This window comes from Larimichthys crocea, chromosome X, assembly GCF_000972845.2.
Source record: "Larimichthys crocea isolate SSNF chromosome X, L_crocea_2.0, whole genome shotgun sequence".
Classification (NCBI taxonomy): domain Eukaryota; kingdom Metazoa; phylum Chordata; class Actinopteri; family Sciaenidae; genus Larimichthys; species Larimichthys crocea.
In genome coordinates, this window is record NC_040020.1 from 30,113,923 (window position 1) to 30,132,349 (window position 18,427).

Consider the following 18,427-nt stretch of genomic DNA (forward strand, 5'->3'; position numbering starts at 1 on the left):
TATATATATATATATACCACATCTGCAGTGTGGTACTGCTATACACATACAGTCATCACAGCTGCACAACATGGTTGCTGTCACATGCAGAGGCTATAAAAACATAGTTTAATAAAAATCTATCCTTCTATTTTTTATTATTACATGCAAGTATGACATGACTGACACTGATAGCTTGAAGCCTGACAGCAACACAATCCTACTTTCAAAATCTCTAATGGTGTTTTTTCCAGGACCATGTGAACCATTTATCAGTTGATTCGGCCAGAGGTGATATGATTTTGCAATAACAGTGAAAATGGGCTCTGTGCTGTTACAAAAGAAGTCCTCTGACACAAAATACACCATGTTAAGTAGCTTTTTAGAAAGTACTCTGCAACGCTTTGAGGCAGTGCATTTCTAAATGATTTAAATCGAGGTAATCAAGGTGTCTTTAAATGATTCGTTCCACTAATTTCTTTAAGCAGATCAATTCAGTTGATTTGTAAATATTTACACATCCAAATGACACACCATGACTGACCATGACTGTCACCAATCCACAACATATCTAAAATCCAGTGGGTGTTATGGATAGATATGGATAGATTTTCCAAGAACGCTGCATTTAAAGGTTCACACAAACTAAGAAATCATGTCATACTGTCACGTGGCCTGAATACAGCGTTTAGATGCCAGATTCTCATGATGCAGTGAAAAGTGAAAAACTCTGATAAACATTTTTGTTTTTAAGAAACAGAATATGGATTTCTGGTACAATGTCACCTTATTCCAAAGTACATGGAGAAGAGAAAAAAGTCTAAAGAGATCAAAACTCATGTGTAGTTCAGCTTGAATGTGAGACGTTGAAGAAACGTTGTTCACAACACTTCACTGTGGTAGTACGACTAATGAGAAAGGGCACTAAGTAGATCCTGAATCAGTTGTAATGGTAAGAGATGCTCAACCGGGGGTCGTGTTAGATCTAAAGTTGAGAGTAAATAGGATTTTTCTGGGTCTTACAGATGTTAACCGTGCTATAGTAATGTTCCTCCTGGTCTTCTGGTTGAGCTGAGATATCTTCATACAGAGGACCCATGTTTAGCTAATGAGGAGACAAGACAAATAATATTAGTTTACATTGTGGGACACCACACCTCCACACTAAGAACTGGACTTTTGGGAGCAGATTTTACACAGAGAGTATTCATTGACAGGACTAACTCTGACAGACCTTACAGCCTTAGAAAGAATAATGTGTGGTGTTTTTGGCTCTGTTGCAGTCAAGAGTTTTAACATCTACAGACTTGTTATTAAGACTTAAATGTTGAAATGTCTGGTCTTTACCTCCTCTGTGTTGTCCGGTGTTCCAGGAGATTGTTGTGAAGTCCTCTTCTGTCTGGTTATTAAAATGAATGACATACATGAACAAGTGATTTCAGATTAGAACCTGAAAGTCATCTACATCAGAGGACAGTGTTACTCACCTAATCCACAAGAAGACAGAGAGAGCTATGATAACCAGGAGAACAGCTATGCCTCCTGCTGCTCCAGCTGCTGCTGTTGCTGTTTGTGTTCTTTGCTTTACAGTCAGAGTTTTTTCACTAGTGATAATGGTTTTTGTGCCAGTTTTAACAGCACAGGAGTATCTTCCTGCATGCTGACTGCTGACTGGATCTAGAACCAGCTGTTTGTATTGGTTCTCTGGCAGGGTCAGAGGTCGACTGTTCAAGGACCAGATGTAGTTTGTGTTGTCAGACAGAGGACAGCTGGTACTGCAGGTCAGTGTGACTCTCTGACCCTCTGTCACCACTGCAGAAGGAGCAAACTTCACTGTCAGGCCTGGAAGATGATTCAATACATGAATGAACTCCAATAAAAAGAACAAGTCTAACATAAATGACAGGAACATGTAATTTGTCAGTGTTCTCAAAAAACAAATCATATCAACATTTTGTATTCTGCCACACTAAATTTAACTTTCTATAAAATATAGGCAGCTTTATACCTTAAACCCTCCACATAGAATAAGACATTTTGAAATGATAGAACGACATCTCACTAGATCTGTTCCACCTTTGCTACTGTGAGTGAACAGTTGTTTATCACAAGAAAGAAACAAATGCTACTCTGATTGCAGAATTACCTGTGACAACCAAAGTTACTCCGGAAAAGTCAGACTGTTTCCATTCTCCATTTTCTTCTTGTAGTCTGAATGTGTATTCTGCTGAGTCATTCTTCTTCAGGTCATTGATTGTCAGGATGTGGTGGTTCTTCATGTTGTCATGATACTCCACTCGACCTGCAGCCTTAATCAGCTCTTCAGCATCCTCCTCAACACTTCTCTTTATTTTATACCAACATTTATATTTTGGCTGCTGGTTTTCAGGATGTAAATATTCACTTGAGATGTTCACTGAAGAGCCTTGCAGAGCACAGATTCTCCTGCTGACATAATTCACACTCCAGCACTTCTATCTATCATAAAGGCCTGAAATACAGATGAAAGACTGACCGTCATTTTTTGTGATTGATTCTGAAGCTTGAATATCATTACCCACAGACAGAACATAATAAACAAGTTTGTCTCGGTCTCAGTGTTTTGACCTTTTCTGTACAAGTACAGCTTCTATGAACGATTTCATTAAATCTTGAAAATGGAAAACGAATGATCACATTTCCTTATGATCTACAATGCAAACTGTCAGAGAACTGTTCAACCAGGTTTGTTCAGTTTCTAGTTTCATGAATAGTTTTATGTCTACATGACTCCCATGTGTGTTCACTGACTGACTGTGAGTCTACAGGGACATCCAGTTGCCACAAGTCATCAACCCAATTTCATCAGTGATTTTAAAGTCAGAAAAACACAGCGTCAAAACAGTTTTTAGATTTCCTTTTCTATTTATCAACCCATATATTTCTGTAACATTATTCAGATCATCATATTTCTTATTGCCTTTATGTGTTTAGATTTATGATAACATTATACAATCACTCAAAGCAGACCACACAGTATGTTAATAAGTTCAAACTCACAGAATTGGGCAGAGTGCAGATCCTCATGTTTTTTTACAGCGCAGGAGTGTCCTTCATCAGAGAAGCTGTGAACAAAAAACTGTTGTCCACTGTTGTATAGGTCTAAGTTTCCACCTTGGTACCACTTATATGCAGTTTGGGCGTCTATCAGAGGACAGCTGGTGCCACAGGTCAGTTTGATATATCCATTTCCATGAGTCTTTTGAACACATAATTCTGTTTGGACATAATAAACATATCATCTTCAGTTACTGTAACACGTTAAAGTGTAGAACTTAATGGAATAATCAATTACATGCATAATTGATAATAAACCTTCAGACCATTGTTGTACAGAAACAATTATACAACAAATAATAATTATAGAACTGAACTCATTCTGTCAATGAGGAGGTAAAAACTATGTTTTGTTGTCTTTGGCAATGATATGAATAATTAAAATAAATGATCATGCTTACTTGTCTCTTATGTGAAAATCTGACTTTAGAGGTGTGTGGGTGAGAGGGTTTGTGTGTTTGAAACTTAACCTCTGGGATATGTGATGGAGCAGGGCTCATCCACTGATGTCTGCTTATCAGGACACATTTTCCCTTTAGCATAGGTCACACTAAAGCAGGTCGATGTGACAGAATCTGGACAAAAAGAAACATGATACATTATTTTGATGGTGTACACAGTCACTGTTCTTCAAAAACTTTTTAATTTAAAGTTCCAGTGCCTGATAATAAAATTATTCTTTAAAGTATAAAGAGGTTTAGTAACATGATAATAAACTAAACATTGTCACTCACCCACTGAGACTTCAGGGGCTCTGAGATCCTCGTAGCCTTTGATAGCACAGGAGTATGTGACTGCTTCCTCACTGCTGACCAGCTGTTGGTACCAGGGAGACCAGTCCTTATAGAGAAACTCTCCGTTCTTGTACCAGATGTAGGCTGCAGGGTTTTCAGTCAGAGGACAGCTGGTGCTACACATCAGTGATACTGTCTGTCCCTCTGTGGTGGGAATCACCTTCACCTGCAGGTCTGAGATGATGGTGGATCAAAAAAGAGTTAATATACTGTAGTAAGTAATTTATTACATTGTGCATCTCACTTTGTAAAAATATGACACAGGACTGCTGTTATAGAGTTCTTTGCTCTTAGGCTTTACTTCCAAATAATTCAGTCAGCACAGACATAGCACATCAAAGGTCAGCAGGGGGCCTCACATATACTTTTCCTGACAGGTAACACATGCCTTGATCCCCTAGAGCTCCCTCTAGGGAAATACCAAATATCAAATATAAACAATGTCAAGATACTACATAATTCATGACTGACAGCCACTGTACCTGTAACATGGAGCTGAGTTCTGTTTGGTCCGCAGAGTTCTGGTTTGTCAGTATTTTCTCTGCAGCAGTAAAACTTTGCATCACTCTCTGTCACATCTTTGATTGTTAGAGTTGTGTGATGCTCTTCTGACATGCTGTACGTTACACGATTTCCATCTGCAGAGACTTCATTCAGAACATGCTTATATCCATTCCAGTGTTCAATGTACCATTTTATGTTTGAAGTGGGATGTTCAGCTGAGCAGGGCAGATCCACTGATGAACCTTTTAAGGCACAGATGCTGTTTGTTCCTCCCTGAACCCCTTTAACAGAAGCACACATGAAGACAGAGTTTTAAATCATGCTTTTCTATGGACCATTGAACATTTAAGTAACTCATTCCATCAGATGAAGTGATAATCTTGAGAACTGGCATGTAGTATAATCTTGTACGTGATGATCATCAGTGAGTTTGGCTATTTCTATGCAGTTATTCTTAATGTCTGCCACCAGTTCAGATTCAGTCAGATTATCTTGAAACAGATGAAACGAGGCAGTGGAAACATTAAAGCTTTTGTTCACAGGGTCCACCAGAATCAATATAAAGGACAATTGCGTGCAGCTGCTTTAATTATAATAATATAAGAATGCAAGCATACATACCTGAGATGTACAGGATGAAACCCAGAAACAGACACCAAGCTTCTGCCAACAACATGGCTGTTGAAGTCTTTAGCTCCTAACGATTAACACCAACTGCTGGTTTCATGAAAACTAATCCAAAAAGAAGTCAAAATGTAAAGAGTGTTTAAAATCAACAGCAGCTTGCTGACAGTCTAAAGGCTGGAGAGGACTGTTGGTCAGTGTGAGGGTGGTTGACAGATTATATGCAGCTCTGACAAAAACTTCTCTTCCTTCCACATTCGGTCGCTGGAGGTGTCAGAATGAACTGTTGTTTATCTTTATAATAACACAACACAACATGCAGCTCTGAAACCATCTTCCTTTAACTGTAGCATAATATTTAAGAAAAAAAGTTGTGAAATGGCCTCATGTGGGAGTAAAAACGTGTGAAGGAGTTGTCTGCAGTTAGTTTACGATTGATGCAAACTTAAATGAGGAAGCAAACTTGAAGTAAATGATGTTTAACACACTGCAGATCCTGTATTCTTTAAACATGAAATGTATTTTATCTAAGCTGACTTTTTGCCAACCACTTTACAAATTAGTTAATGCTTTCATATAAGTGATAAAAAAACATCCACACTTCCTGGCAGCTAGAACAGACAGACAGAAAACATGACATGTGTATGAGCTCATACAAAACATTCAGTCAGAGCGCCTGACTCCTCATTCAGCTCTCTGCAGTTGGGGTTGTGTCCTCCAGAGGGCGTCATCATCGCAGCACATCATCTCTGCAGGAGGCCGTGCAGTCAGTGAGACAAATTCAGAGTGCTATGCTGCTGAGGCATGTGCTTCTGCTAAGACATAATACATTGATTTCCATCAGGTACTGTATCATGTTAAAGTGTATCATTTCATTCAAAAAGAAACTGTCTTTAAAAGCATTACAGGCATGAACGTGAGAGGGAAGTTTGTGTGTTTCTTTGTGCAGGTTTGGGGAAACTTAACCTCTGGAATATGTGATGGAGCAGGGCTCATCCACTGATGTCTGATTAAAAGAACATTTTGTTATCATGTCTTTTATGTCTAAGCCTCTTGCATTTGACTTATAGATACACCTTAGTGTGATATTGAAGGGTGAGTGTCCCAGAACAGAAACATACAGTGACAGTAATCACATTCTGGGCTTATGTTGCAAATATAACTTAGACAATAAAGTCCATCCACCATTTCTTTTAAATTTATAACCATCTTCTAACATGTAGCTGCAATCCAATGTGTCTTTTCTTACATTCAACATTAACCTCAGATGAGTTGTGCCGAGAATTGTGAACTCTTTCACACTTGATTCAGGACTGAAGTGCTTCACACAAAATATGTTTCAAAGAACTTAAACTTTGGGAAAACATGTTTGAAACATCACGTTCTTCTTATATATACATATTTGTAAAGAATAACACACTATTTTTATGTCCATATTGATCAATATTACATTACATCTAAAATATCACAAATAAATGTTTTTTTGTGGTTTTCAGGATTATATGTGTGTCTCTGTTTACATGCGATACATTTACACACCAACGAGAGATGAACAAATGAACAAAGTTACTCCAATATTGTCTTTGTTGGTGATTTATTCAGAGTAGAAATAGAATGAGGTTAAGAAGACAACATGAACAAGACAGCAACAAGAATATCACACAAAGCAAATCAGGTTATAAGTGTTTCAGCTGAAAGGTCAGAGATCTTCACTTGAGTCTGACAAAGAGTGAGAGAAAGTAACAAACATTTATACAGCTCTTGCTCTGCCCCTGATATGACCATGGAGCTTCCTACTTGATTATGAGTTCAACTGAAGTTCAGTTGTTATCCTGACAGGGAGTTCTCCGATGATGACTGAATAAGCCCTTATCCTAGCATAGTAAGTTAAAGAACTGCTCAGAGAAACTCAAACATAATTTTACAACCCAAACTCCTGCCTGGCCCTTGTAACAAGTCACAGTCATATTTCTCAAAGGAAGACACACAAAGCAAAATAAAATATAGTGAAAAGTGTAACAGTATAATGAACAGATTTGTTACCACACTAAGGAGCAATATTATATTTATTTTATTTACAGTTTTCTTGCATTTAGCTACAACAGCTTAATGGAGATTTTTTTGTTTTTGTTTTTTGGATCAGTTTCAACCAGACAGATCAGTAAAAACAGATCAATACAATATTGGTTCATTAACATTCTATGATTTCAACATCATAAATGGTTAATTTATGTTTATTTAAGACTGTGATTCATTTGTAGCAAACATGGCTTTAAAATTTGTCCAATCCAACAGCAAAAAGTCATCAAAGAATCTGATCTGTGGCCTTTCTGCTTGTAAAATACTATTTTTGAAACACTCTTGAGAGTTTTCACACAGTGAAGGCTGCTTTCTGCTGCTTGACCACTTGCATCCTTTATACAGACAAAATGCATCACATCTCCTGTTTAAAGATTTGTCCTACAGAGAAATACGTTCTCTGGTTTATGTTTGCATTGAACTTTACACTTGTAAATGATGCTATGCTGTGATAATGAAGTTATTTCACTGACTAAAACAGGGCAGGCTCCTATGCAACATACCATGACAAACGTTTGTTTCCTTTCACTGCGCTGTCTGCAGGGTGGAGTAGAGATCTTCTTTGTGGTTCTTAGAGAAGTGGAGTCTGCTGTAGTGATGGTCATCCTGCTCTGTTGACTGAGCTGAAATGTTTTCATACATGCCATCAGGGTTTAGCTGAGGAGACAAGACACATAACATTACATTGCATCATTTTGCATTCAGTAGTTTGGCTGATACTCCTTTCAGACTATTATAAAATTCAACTAGAGCTCAATTAAAAAGGTGCATAAAAGCAATTGGATGAGAAGGTTCTGACTTAGGTGAAAAAAGGTGAGAGTCTTAAGTTAATGCTGCTGTCCAGACTGGGAAGAAATGATTATTCCTTTGTATGAGAAGCAGGAAATAAAATGCCAATGTTTTTCTAATGTAGCAGAATTATATTAATCTTGTTTTGTTACCTGTTCCACGTGGAGTGATGTTTCAGTTGTTGGAGATCGACTAGAAGACCTCTTTTTTCTGATGTGTAAAAGAAATGTGAATGAATGTTTGATTTCATCAGAGTTTGAATGTCATTGCTCTGAAACAAAGCGCAGTGTTGCTCACCTAACCCAGAAGAAGACAATGAGAGCTGTGATAACCAGGAGAACAGCTACGCCTCCTGCAGCTGCTGCTGCTGTCCATTTTCCTGTGTTACTGTGGACAGTGAGAGTCTTTTCAAAGGAGCTGAGCATGTTGTGGGTTTTCACAGCACAGGAGTAGTTTCCTGCATGCTGACTGCTGACTGGATCTAGAACCAGCTGTTTGTGTTGGTTCTCTGGCAGGGTCAGAGGTCGACTGTTCAAGTACCAGATGTAGTTTGTGTTGTCAGACAGAGGACAGCTGGTACTGCAGGTCAGTGTGACTCTCTGACCCTCTGTCACCACTGCAGAAGGAGCAAACTTCACTGTCAGGCCTGGAAGATGATTCAATACGTGAATGAACTCAAATAAAAAGAACAAGTCTAACATAAATGACAGGAACATGTAATTTGTCAGTGTTCTCAAAAAACAAATCATATCAACATTTTGTATTCTGCCACACTAAATTTAACTTTCTATAAAATATAGGCATCTTTATACCTTAAACCCTCCACATAGAATAAGACATTTTGAAATGATAGAACGACATCTCACTAGATCTGTTCCACCTTTGCCACTGTGAGTGAACAGTTGTTTATCACAAGAAAGAAACAAATGCTACTCTGATTGCAGAATTACCTGTGACAACCAAAGTTACTCCGGAAAAGTCAGACTGTTTCCATTCTCCATTTTCTTCTTGTAGTCTGAATGTGTATTCTGCTGAGTCATTCTTCTTCAGGTCATTGATTGTCAGGATGTGGTGGTTCTTCATGTTGTCATGATACTCCACTCGACCTGCAGCCTTAATCAGCTCTTCAGCATCCTCCTCAACACTTCTCTTTATTTTATACCAACATTTAGATTTTGGCTGCTGGTTTTCAGGATGTAAATATTCACTTGAGATGTTCACTGAAGAGCCTTGCAGAGCACAGATTCTCCTGCTGACATAATTCACACTCCAGCAGTTCTCATCATCAGGGCCTGAAATATAGAAGAAAAAAAGAACAGTCATTTTTTGTGATAGAACAGAATAAACACGTGTGTCTCAGTCTCAGTGTTTTGACTTCAAGTTTTTTAAAGTTTCATTGAGTTTTATTGTATTTATCGACCCATGTGATTCTGAAACATTATCCATATAATCATATTTCTTTTATGTATTTAGATTCATGATAACATTACACCATCAGTCAAAACAGACCTCACAGTATGTTAATTAGTTCAAACTCACAGACTTGGGCAGAGTGCAGATCCTCGTGGTTGTTTACAGCACAGGACTGTCCTTCATCAGAGGAGGTGACAAAAAGCTGTTGTCTACTGTTGTATAGGTATAACTTTCCACCTTGGTACCACTTATATGCAGTTTGGGCGTCTATCAGAGGACAGCTGGTGCCACAGGTCAGTTTGACATATGTCTCTCCATGAGTCTTTTGAACTCGTAATTCTGTTTGGACATAATAAATACGCATGTTAAAGTGTATAACTCAATAAAACAATAAATTACATAAATTTATTATGATAAACTGTTAGACCATTGTTAGTACAGAAATAATTATACAACTGTGATACAAAATAATTATAAAAATCATTTTATATTTATTTTCATTTTATCAAGACCACAATGATATGACACTGTGAATGATTAAAATAAAGGATCATGTTTACTCGTCTCCTCAGTAAAATACTGATTTTAAAGAAATGAGAGGTGTAAGGACGAGAGGAGTGTTTGTTTGTTTGTTTGTTTGTTTGTTTGTTTGTTTGTTTGTTTGTTTGTTTGTTTGTTTGTTTGTTTGTTTGTTTGTTTGTTTGTTTGTTTGTTTGTTTGTTTGTTTGTTTGTTTGTTTGTTTGTTTGTTTGTTTGTTTGTTTGTTTGTTTGTTTGTTTGTTTGTTTGTTTGTTTGTTTGTTTGTTTGTTTGTTTGTTTGTTTGTTTGTTTGTTTGTTTGTTTGTTTGTTTGTTTGTTTGTTTGTTTGTTTGTTTGTTTGTTTGTGGAAACTTAACCTCTGGGATATGTGATGGAGCAGGGCTCATCCACTGATGTCTGCTTATCAGAACACATTCTCCCTTTAGCATAGGTCACACTAAAGCAGGTCGATGTGACAGAATCTGGACAAAAAGAAACATGATACATTATTTTGATGGTGTACACAGTCACATAATTTAAACACTAATTTAGACACTGGAACTTTATTATTCAATTTTAGTGTCTGATAATAAAATTATTCTTTTAAGTATAAAGAGGTTTTGTAACATGATAATAAACTAAACGTTGTCACTCACCCACTGAGACTTCAGGGGCTCTGAGATCCTCGTAGCCTTTGATAGCACAGGAGTATGTGACTGCTTCCTCACTGCTGACCAGCTGTTGGTACCAGGGAGACCAGTCCTTATAGAGAAACTCTCCGTTCTTGTACCAGATGTAGGCTGCAGGGTTTTCAGTCAGAGGACAGCTGGTGTTACACATCAGTGATACTGTCTGTCCCTCTGTGGTGGGAATCACCTTCACCTGCAGGTCTGAGATGATGGTGGATAAAATAAGAGTTAATATACTGATGTCATTCTGTAAGTAATTCATGACTGACAGCCACTGTACCTGTAACATGGAGCTGAGTTTTGTGTGGTCCGCAGAGTTCTGGTGTGTCAGTATTTTCTCTGCAGCAGTAAAACTTTGCATCACTCTCTGTCACATCTTTGATTGTTAGAGTTGTGTGATTCTCTTCTGACATGTTGTACGTTACACGATTTCCATCTGCAGAGACTTCATTCAGAACAAAGTTATATCCATTCCAGTGTTCAGTGTACCATTTCATGTTTGAAGTGGGATGTTCAGCTGAGCAGGGCAGATCCACTGATGAACCTTTTAAGGCACAGATGCTGTTTGTTCGTCCCTGAACCCCTTTAACAGAAGCACACATGAAGACAGATCTATAAATCATGCTTAATATAAGAAAGCTTAATGAAGGTATACTATAAATTAATGGGTTTTAAGAAACTCATTTTACCAGATGAAGTGATAATCATGACAGCTGACATGTAGTATAATATTTCTGTGTAGTTATTCTTAATGTCTGCCACCAGGTCGAATTTAGGCAGATTAATCTTATGAAACAAGGCAGTGGAAACACGAAAGCTTTTGTTCACAGGGTCCACCAGAATCAACACTAAATGACAATTGCTAGCAGCTGTTTTAATTATAATAATATGAGAAAGCATAAACAATCGTACATACCTGAGATGTACAGGAAGAAACCCAGTAACACACATCTGGCTTTTGCCGACAACATGGCTGTTATTAGCTCCTAATAAGAAGATTGATGACCTTCATTGACCTTTTTACAACTGCTGCATTCATGAAAACTCATCCAAACTGAAGTCAAAAATATAAAGAGTGTTTAAAATCAACAGCAGCTTGCTGACAGTCTAAAGGCTGGAGAGGACTGTCGGTCAGTGTGAGGGTGGTTGGCAGACTACGTGCAGCTCTGACATCAAAATGTCACTTCCTCCAACCTTATGCAATTATTATTTTTAGTAAAATGGAAACTATGAGTAAAGACTTTAGTCATTGTTCAAACACGACAGCAGTTCACTTTTTTTATACTAAGGCTGGAAATGACAGAATGGACTCTTTTGTACCAAACCACAGTATATATTCTTTAATAGGTGTTAAAATGACCTCATGTGAGAACAGAGATGTGTGAACAATCTTGTCTGTGGTTTGTTTATAATTAAGGCAAACTTTAATGAAGAAAAACCAGCACCAGTTGTATTTCTTTCAAAATTTATTCTCGACATATGTTGCCTCGACCACTTTACAAATGACTTAATCCTGTTGAAACATCAACACTTCCTCACCCCACAACCCAAATTTTGTTGGCCCACATCAAACGAAAAGAGCAATGTTCGTTCAGCAGGTTGAACTTCAAACTGAAGTCTTTAGCAGTTGCAAGCTTGTCCTACAGAGGGGGTCCTCATGACATCACATGATCTCAGCATTCGCTGAGAGCAGTTCAGAGTACTATGCTGCTCAACCGAGTTCGTTCAGTTTTAGATGGCGACAATAAAAACACATGCAGATGAACAAAACAAGCAACTGCAGCATTTAGAAAACATGCTTCACTTATAGACAACACAAGCGCTCTTCTTGGGACATATAGCGATGTTAAACTTTATATTTTCATGACAAAGTTGCAGAGTGGGATGAATGATATGTGAAGCTGTCTGGTGTTTGTATTGGGAAAAAAAACTTGATGATCACCAAACTGCAAGTGTAATGTCTATGATCTTTTAATACACTACAGAACATGGATGTTACAACATGTTGTTGAGAGTAAAATCAGACAAAAGTTTGTCTTTTTTCTTTTTACAGTATATAGCTGCAAATAAAACAACATTATGCAAGATGATACACCAGCAAAGAAACAAACAAAAAAAACAAGCATTAAATGCCTCATTGAGTGTACCTGACAAAAGTATCTCCCACTAGTCGACTACAGTATCTATTATTTGTTCCAGTCATTTCTTTAAGCAGATCGATTCAGTTGTTTCTAAGTTTTTAAAATCAACACATCAATACAACAATTGAATCTTAAAATATAACGGGCTAGTCAGTTGTTCCTTCCATGATGAAACACTGCCTTCAATTTTAATTATCACAATCCATTGTCATAACTCGGCCGTCACAATGGTTTTCTTCCCACTTCTTCTTCTTTTGAGTTCATTGGTTGTTGGCAAACAGCTAATGGGTGCATTATTGTCACCCCCTGATCTGGAGTGTGGACTCACAGTTGTTTTAGCGAATGGAAAGGCAGTTGAATTAGAATAGCTTCAGGGTCAGGCATCCAATGCTACCCCATTTCATGTTCTGCAGTGAGGACCTCCTCCAATCGTTACCTGTTGGGTTGTGTGGCTTACTCCGAGCCACTTTGTTTACTTCCAATTTACGTCAGTGTTTGACAACCTGGGAATAAGTTTGAATAATTAACTTTTTTTTCTCTAATATGACTAATCCCACTTTTAAATATGTCCAAATGACACACCATGTTCGTCACTAATCCACAACATATCTATAATCCAGTGGGTGTTTTGGATAGTCCTTGTGATCCTCTTCCAAGAACACTGCATTTAAAAGGTCACACGAGGTACTAGGTAGACCCTGACTCAGTTGTAATGGTAAGAGATGCTCACTCAGGGGTGGTGTTGGATGTAAAGTTCACAAGAGCATAGTTGTCATCCTCCTGTTCTTTAGGTGGATGTGGTTGGACGGTGGAGTAAAGAGGAACTGACTGGGTCTCAGAGATGTGGACTCTGCTGTAGGGATGTTCCTCCTGGTCTGCTGGTTTAGGTGAGATGTCTTCATACAAATGAACCAGGTTTAGCTGATGAGGAGACAAGACAAATAATATTAGTTTACTTTGTTTGACACAAGACCAATGTTGGAAGAAACACTTCATCTGTTTTCCAATGCAGCTGGATCTAGAAATGTCTGTTCTTTGAGAAGAAACAATTATTTGTACTGTGCTTACAGGTTAAAAAGTAATGAATTGTTTCGAAGAAACTGTGTACAAGTTAAGTGTGGGGTTTTTGGCTCCTGTGCAGTCCAGAGTTTTAAATCGTACTGTCCGGGTATTAAGAGTTAAATGTTGAGTACGGACTTTGTTGACAATGTCTGATCTTTACCTCCTCCATGTTGTCCGTTGCTCCAGTTTTAGGAGATTGTCCTGAAGTCCTCTTTCTTCTGGGTAGTGAAAGAAATGAAATGCATGAACAATTGAATTAGGATTTGAAACTGAACGTCATTGATCTGCAACAGAGCACAGTGTTGCTCACCTAATCCACAAGAAGACAGCGAGAGGTATGATAACCAGGAGAACAGCTACGCCTCCTGCAGCTGCTGCTGGTGTCCATTTTCCTGTGTTACTGTGGACAGTGAGAGTCTTTTCAAAGGAGCTGATGTTGTTGTGGGTTTTCACAGCACAGGAGTAGTTTCCTGCATGCTGACTGCTGACTGGATCTAGAACCAGCTGTTTGTGTTGGTTCTCTGGCAGGGTCAGAGGTCGACTGTTCAAGTACCAGATGTAGTTTGTGTTGTCAGACAGAGGACAGCTGGTACTGCAGGTCAGTGTGACTCTCTGACCCTCTGTCACCACTGCAGAAGGAGCAAACTTCACTGTCAGGCCTGGAAGATGATTCAATACGTGAATGAGCTCAAATAAAAAGAACAAGTCTAACATAAATGACAGGAACATGTAATTTGTCAGTGTTCTCAAAAAAAATAAATAAAATAAAAATCTATACCTTAAACCCTCCACATAGAATAAGACATTTTGAAATGATAGAACGACATCTCACTAGATCTGTTCCACCTTTGCCACTGTGAGTGAACAGTTGTTTATCACAAGAAAGAAACAAATGCTACTCTGATTGCAGAATTACCTGTGACAACCAAAGTTACTCCGGAAAAGTCAGACTGGGTTCCATTCTTCCATTTTCTTCTTGTAGTCTGAATGTGTATTCTGCTGAGTCATTCTTCTTCAGGTCATTGATTGTCAGGATGTGGTGGTTCTTCATGTTGTCTGATACCCACTGACCTGCAGCCTTAATCAGCTCTTCAGCATCCTCCTCAACACTTCTCTTTTTTTATACCAACATTTAGATTTTGGCTGCTGGTTTTCAGGATGTAAATATTCACTTGAGATGTTCACTGAAGAGCCTTGCAGAGCACAGATTCTCCTCTGACATAATTCACACTCCAGCAGTTTCTCATCATCAGGCCTGAAATATAGAAAAAAAACAGCATTTTTTGTGATAGAACAAAATAAACACGTGTGTCCTCAGTCTCAGTGTTTTGACTTCAAGTTTTTTAAAGTTTCATTGAGTTTTTATTGACACCATATGATTCTGCAACATTACCCATATAATCTATTTCTATTGTCTTTTATGTTTTTTAGTTCATGATAACATTACACCATCAGTCAAAGCAGACCTCACAGTATGTTAATTAGTTCAAACCACAGACTTGGGCAGAGTGCAGATCCTCGTGTTGTTTACAGCACAGGACTGTCCTTCATCAGAGGAGGTGGTGACAAAGCTGTGTCTCTGTTGTATGATGTAACTTTCCACCTTGGTACCACTATATGCAGTTTGGGCGTCTATCAGAGGACAGCTGGTGCCACAGGTCAGTTTGACATATTCTCTTTCAGAGTCTTTGAACTCGTAATTCTGTTGGACATAATAAATATGCTGTTTAAAGTGTATAACTCAATAAAACAAATACATAAATTATTATGATAAACTGTTAGACCATTGTTAGTCAAAATAATTATACAACTGTGATACAAAATATTATAAATATTTTATATTTATTTTTATTTTATCAAGACCACAATGATATGACACTGTGAGATTAAAATAAAGGATCATGTTTACTGTCCCTCAGTAAAATACTGATTTTAAAGAAATGAGAGGTGTAAGGACAGAGGAGTGTTTGTTTGTTTGTTTGTTTTGTTTGTTTGTTGTTTTTTGTTTGTTTGTTTTTGTTTGTTTGTTGTTTTGTTTTTGTTTGTTTGTGGAAACTTACCTCTGGGATAGTGATGGAGCAGGGCTCACCACTGATGTCGCTATAAGAAACACATTCTCCCTTTAGCATAGGTCACACTAAAGCAGGTCGATGTGACAAAATCTGGACAAAAAGAAACATATACATTATTTTGATGGGTACACAGTCAATAATTTAAACACTAATTTAGACACTGGAACTTATAATTCAATTTTAGTGTCTGATAATAAAATTATTCCTTAAAGTATAAAGAGGTTTTGTAACATGATAATAAACTAAACGTTGTCACGCACCCACTGAGACTTCAGGGGCTCTGAGATCCTCGTAGCCTTTGATAGCACAGGAGTATGTGACTGCTTCCTCACTGCTGACCAGCTGTTGGTACCAGGGAGACCAGTCCTTATAGAGAAACTTTCCGTTCTTGTACCAGATGTAGGCTGCAGGTTCTTCAGTCAGAGGACAGCTGGTGCTACACATCAGTGATACTGTCTGTCCCTCTGTGGTGGGAATCACCTTCACCTGCAGGTCTGAGATGATGGTGAATAAAATAAGAGTTAATATACTGATGTCATTCTGTAAGTAATTCATGACTGACAGCCACTGTACCTGTAACATTGAGCTGAATTCTTTTGTGCCCGCAGAGTTCTGGTTTGTCAGTATTTTCTCTGCAGCAGTAAATCTTTGCATCACTCTCTGTCACATCTTTGATTGTTAGAGCTGTGTGATTCTCTTCTGACATGTTGTACGTTACACGATTTCCATCTGCAGAGACTTCCTTCTGAACAAAGTTCCTCTGTTCAGTGTACCATTTTATGTTTGAAGTGGGATGTTCAGCTGAGCAGGGCAGATCCACTGATGAACCTTTTAACGCACAGATGCTGTTTTTTCGTCCCTGAACCCCTTTAACAGAAGCACACATGAAGACAGATTTATATATCACACTTTTCTATTAAGCATTGAGTGTTTAAGAAACTCATCCCATCAGATGAAGTGATAATCTTGAGAACTGGCATGTAGTATAATCTTTTACGTGATGACCATCAATGAGTTTGGCTATTTCTATGCTGTTATTCTTAATGTCTGTCACCAGGTCGAATTCAGTCAGATTACTTTTGAAACAGATGAAACGAGGCAGTGGAAACATTAAAGCTTTTGTTCACAGGGTCCACCAGAATCAATATAAATGACAATTGCTTGCAGCTACTTTAATTATACTAATATAAGAAAGCATAAATAATCATACCTGAGATGTACAGGAAGAAACCCAGTAACACACATCCAGCTTCTGCCAACAACATCGTTGTTAAAGTCTTTAGCTCCTAATCAGAAAGTTGATTTTATAATTCAATGAACTTTTTACAACTGCTGCATTCACTAAAACTCATCCAAACAGAAGTCAAAAATATAAGTGAGTCAAACATAAGACTGGAGAGAACTGTTGGTCAGTGTGAGGAGGGGTTGGCAGACTGCGTGTAGTTTTGACATCAAAATTTCACTTCCGCCAACGTTATATGAATAATATTTCAGTAAAAAGGAAACCATGAGTAAAGACTTCAGTCATTGGTTGGAAATGACTGAATTGTTGCCACAACAAGTTTCGCAACTCTGAAAACTCTGAAACTTCCTTCTTCCACAATTTTTTACTATTCTTTCTTTTAAACCTAAGGAATGTATGTACTGTATCGTAGAAGATATTTTGTCACTCAAAGCCTTCTAGTAGAGTAACTCTTTGTTCTATTCAGTTGTTTCATGATTTTATATCAGTTTCTTTATGTTGTCTATCAGCTCTTTATGCAGCATGCATTTGTGCTGAACTGCGGTATGTATTCATCAAAAAGGTGTGAAAATGACTTCCTGTGAGAGCAGGGCGGTGTAAAAATCTTGTCTGATGTTATTGTGTTTGACTGAAGCACAAAATAAGCAGATTTAACTTCAATCATGTTTTAATACACTGCATATTTTGTGCTTTTTAAATATCAACTGTATTATTGTTATTTATGTATTATTTATTATTATTTATTATTATTATTATTATTATTATTATTATTATTATATATTATTATTATTTTAATTTACTCTTGCCATATGCGGCCTGAAGTGATGAAGCCGTCTTTGTGAGGCTCTCTGTTACAGCACTGCAGGCACACACACACACACACACACACACACACACACACACACACACACACACACACAATTTAAATTTGTGTTTGAAGTTCCCTTTGTTTAATATTACAGAGAATAAAGCTACACATCTGCAGTGCGCCACCCGTGTACCTCTCACTTGTGGTATGTTACTATGGTTGACAAAGTGGTCAAATTTTACTGCGGTCAAGTGAGCTGTCGTTCGTCTTTTCCGTGGTCAAATCAACCGCACCAAAATTTCAAAAGTGCGCCCGTATTACAGAATATATGGCAAATGCAGGTAGTCCGTGATACGGAGCGAGCAAACTTTCTGTTTTCAAAATAAAACGTCGGTTATTCCATGGCAGTAAAAACAGACATGCCAATGTGATCCGAAGATGATTTTCAGACCACATAGTCTAGAAGCTATTGAACTAAAATGCTAATATTTTCTTATGAAAAGGCTTTATGCTTTCATACTAATTTCTGACAAAGAATTAAATTTTGCACCTCAAGACTATGTTTACTACTCACTGACTTAGTATCAAACATGTATCATTTGAGAGAAATTCAGC

The 18,427-nt window shown here is 37.7% G+C and overlaps 3 protein-coding genes across 10 annotated transcripts; all 3 read right to left on the reverse strand.

Annotated features, from left to right (window-relative positions):
- Window positions 1–72: 72 nt before the first annotated feature.
- On the reverse strand, window positions 73–2,449 carry LOC113746719 (sialoadhesin-like). Of its 2 annotated transcripts, none has more exons than XM_027283757.1 (4): window positions 2,126–2,449; window positions 1,467–1,791; window positions 1,327–1,378; window positions 73–1,084 (listed from the first exon to the last, which is right to left on the reverse strand). In XM_027283757.1, exons 1-4 carry the CDS (start codon window positions 2,256–2,258, stop codon window positions 965–967), a joined length of 630 nt encoding a protein of 209 aa, XP_027139558.1. In that variant the 5' UTR covers window positions 2,259–2,449; the 3' UTR covers window positions 73–964. The 2 variants fall into 2 exon arrangements, with proteins under 2 accessions (XP_027139558.1, XP_027139557.1); XM_027283756.1 differs by having other exon boundaries at window positions 1,467–1,821.
- Window positions 2,450–3,540: 1,091 nt separating this feature from the next.
- On the reverse strand, window positions 3,541–5,179 carry LOC113746560 (uncharacterized). The gene is made up of 4 exons (XM_027282654.1): window positions 4,995–5,179; window positions 4,352–4,654; window positions 3,810–4,043; window positions 3,541–3,650 (listed from the first exon to the last, which is right to left on the reverse strand). The coding sequence occupies exons 1-4, from the start codon at window positions 5,047–5,049 to the stop codon at window positions 3,541–3,543; spliced, it is 702 nt and encodes a 233-aa protein (XP_027138455.1). The 5' UTR covers window positions 5,050–5,179.
- Window positions 5,180–5,594: 415 nt separating this feature from the next.
- On the reverse strand, window positions 5,595–17,359 carry LOC109136943 (uncharacterized). Of its 7 annotated transcripts, none has more exons than XM_027283752.1 (10): window positions 11,403–11,614; window positions 10,767–11,069; window positions 10,454–10,687; window positions 10,175–10,279; window positions 9,405–9,617; window positions 8,816–9,157; window positions 8,163–8,511; window positions 8,018–8,075; window positions 7,580–7,733; window positions 5,595–5,809 (listed from the first exon to the last, which is right to left on the reverse strand). In XM_027283752.1, the coding sequence occupies exons 1-9, from the start codon at window positions 11,455–11,457 to the stop codon at window positions 7,602–7,604; spliced, it is 1,791 nt and encodes a 596-aa protein (XP_027139553.1). In that variant the 5' UTR covers window positions 11,458–11,614; the 3' UTR covers window positions 5,595–5,809; window positions 7,580–7,601. The 7 variants fall into 7 exon arrangements, with proteins under 7 accessions (XP_027139553.1, XP_027139552.1, XP_027139551.1 ...); XM_027283751.1 differs by having other exon boundaries at window positions 5,595–5,812; XM_027283750.1 differs by lacking the exons at window positions 5,595–5,809; window positions 11,403–11,614 and adding an exon at window positions 16,972–17,359 and having other exon boundaries at window positions 6,584–7,733.
- Between the last annotated feature and the right edge of the window lie 1,068 nt (window positions 17,360–18,427).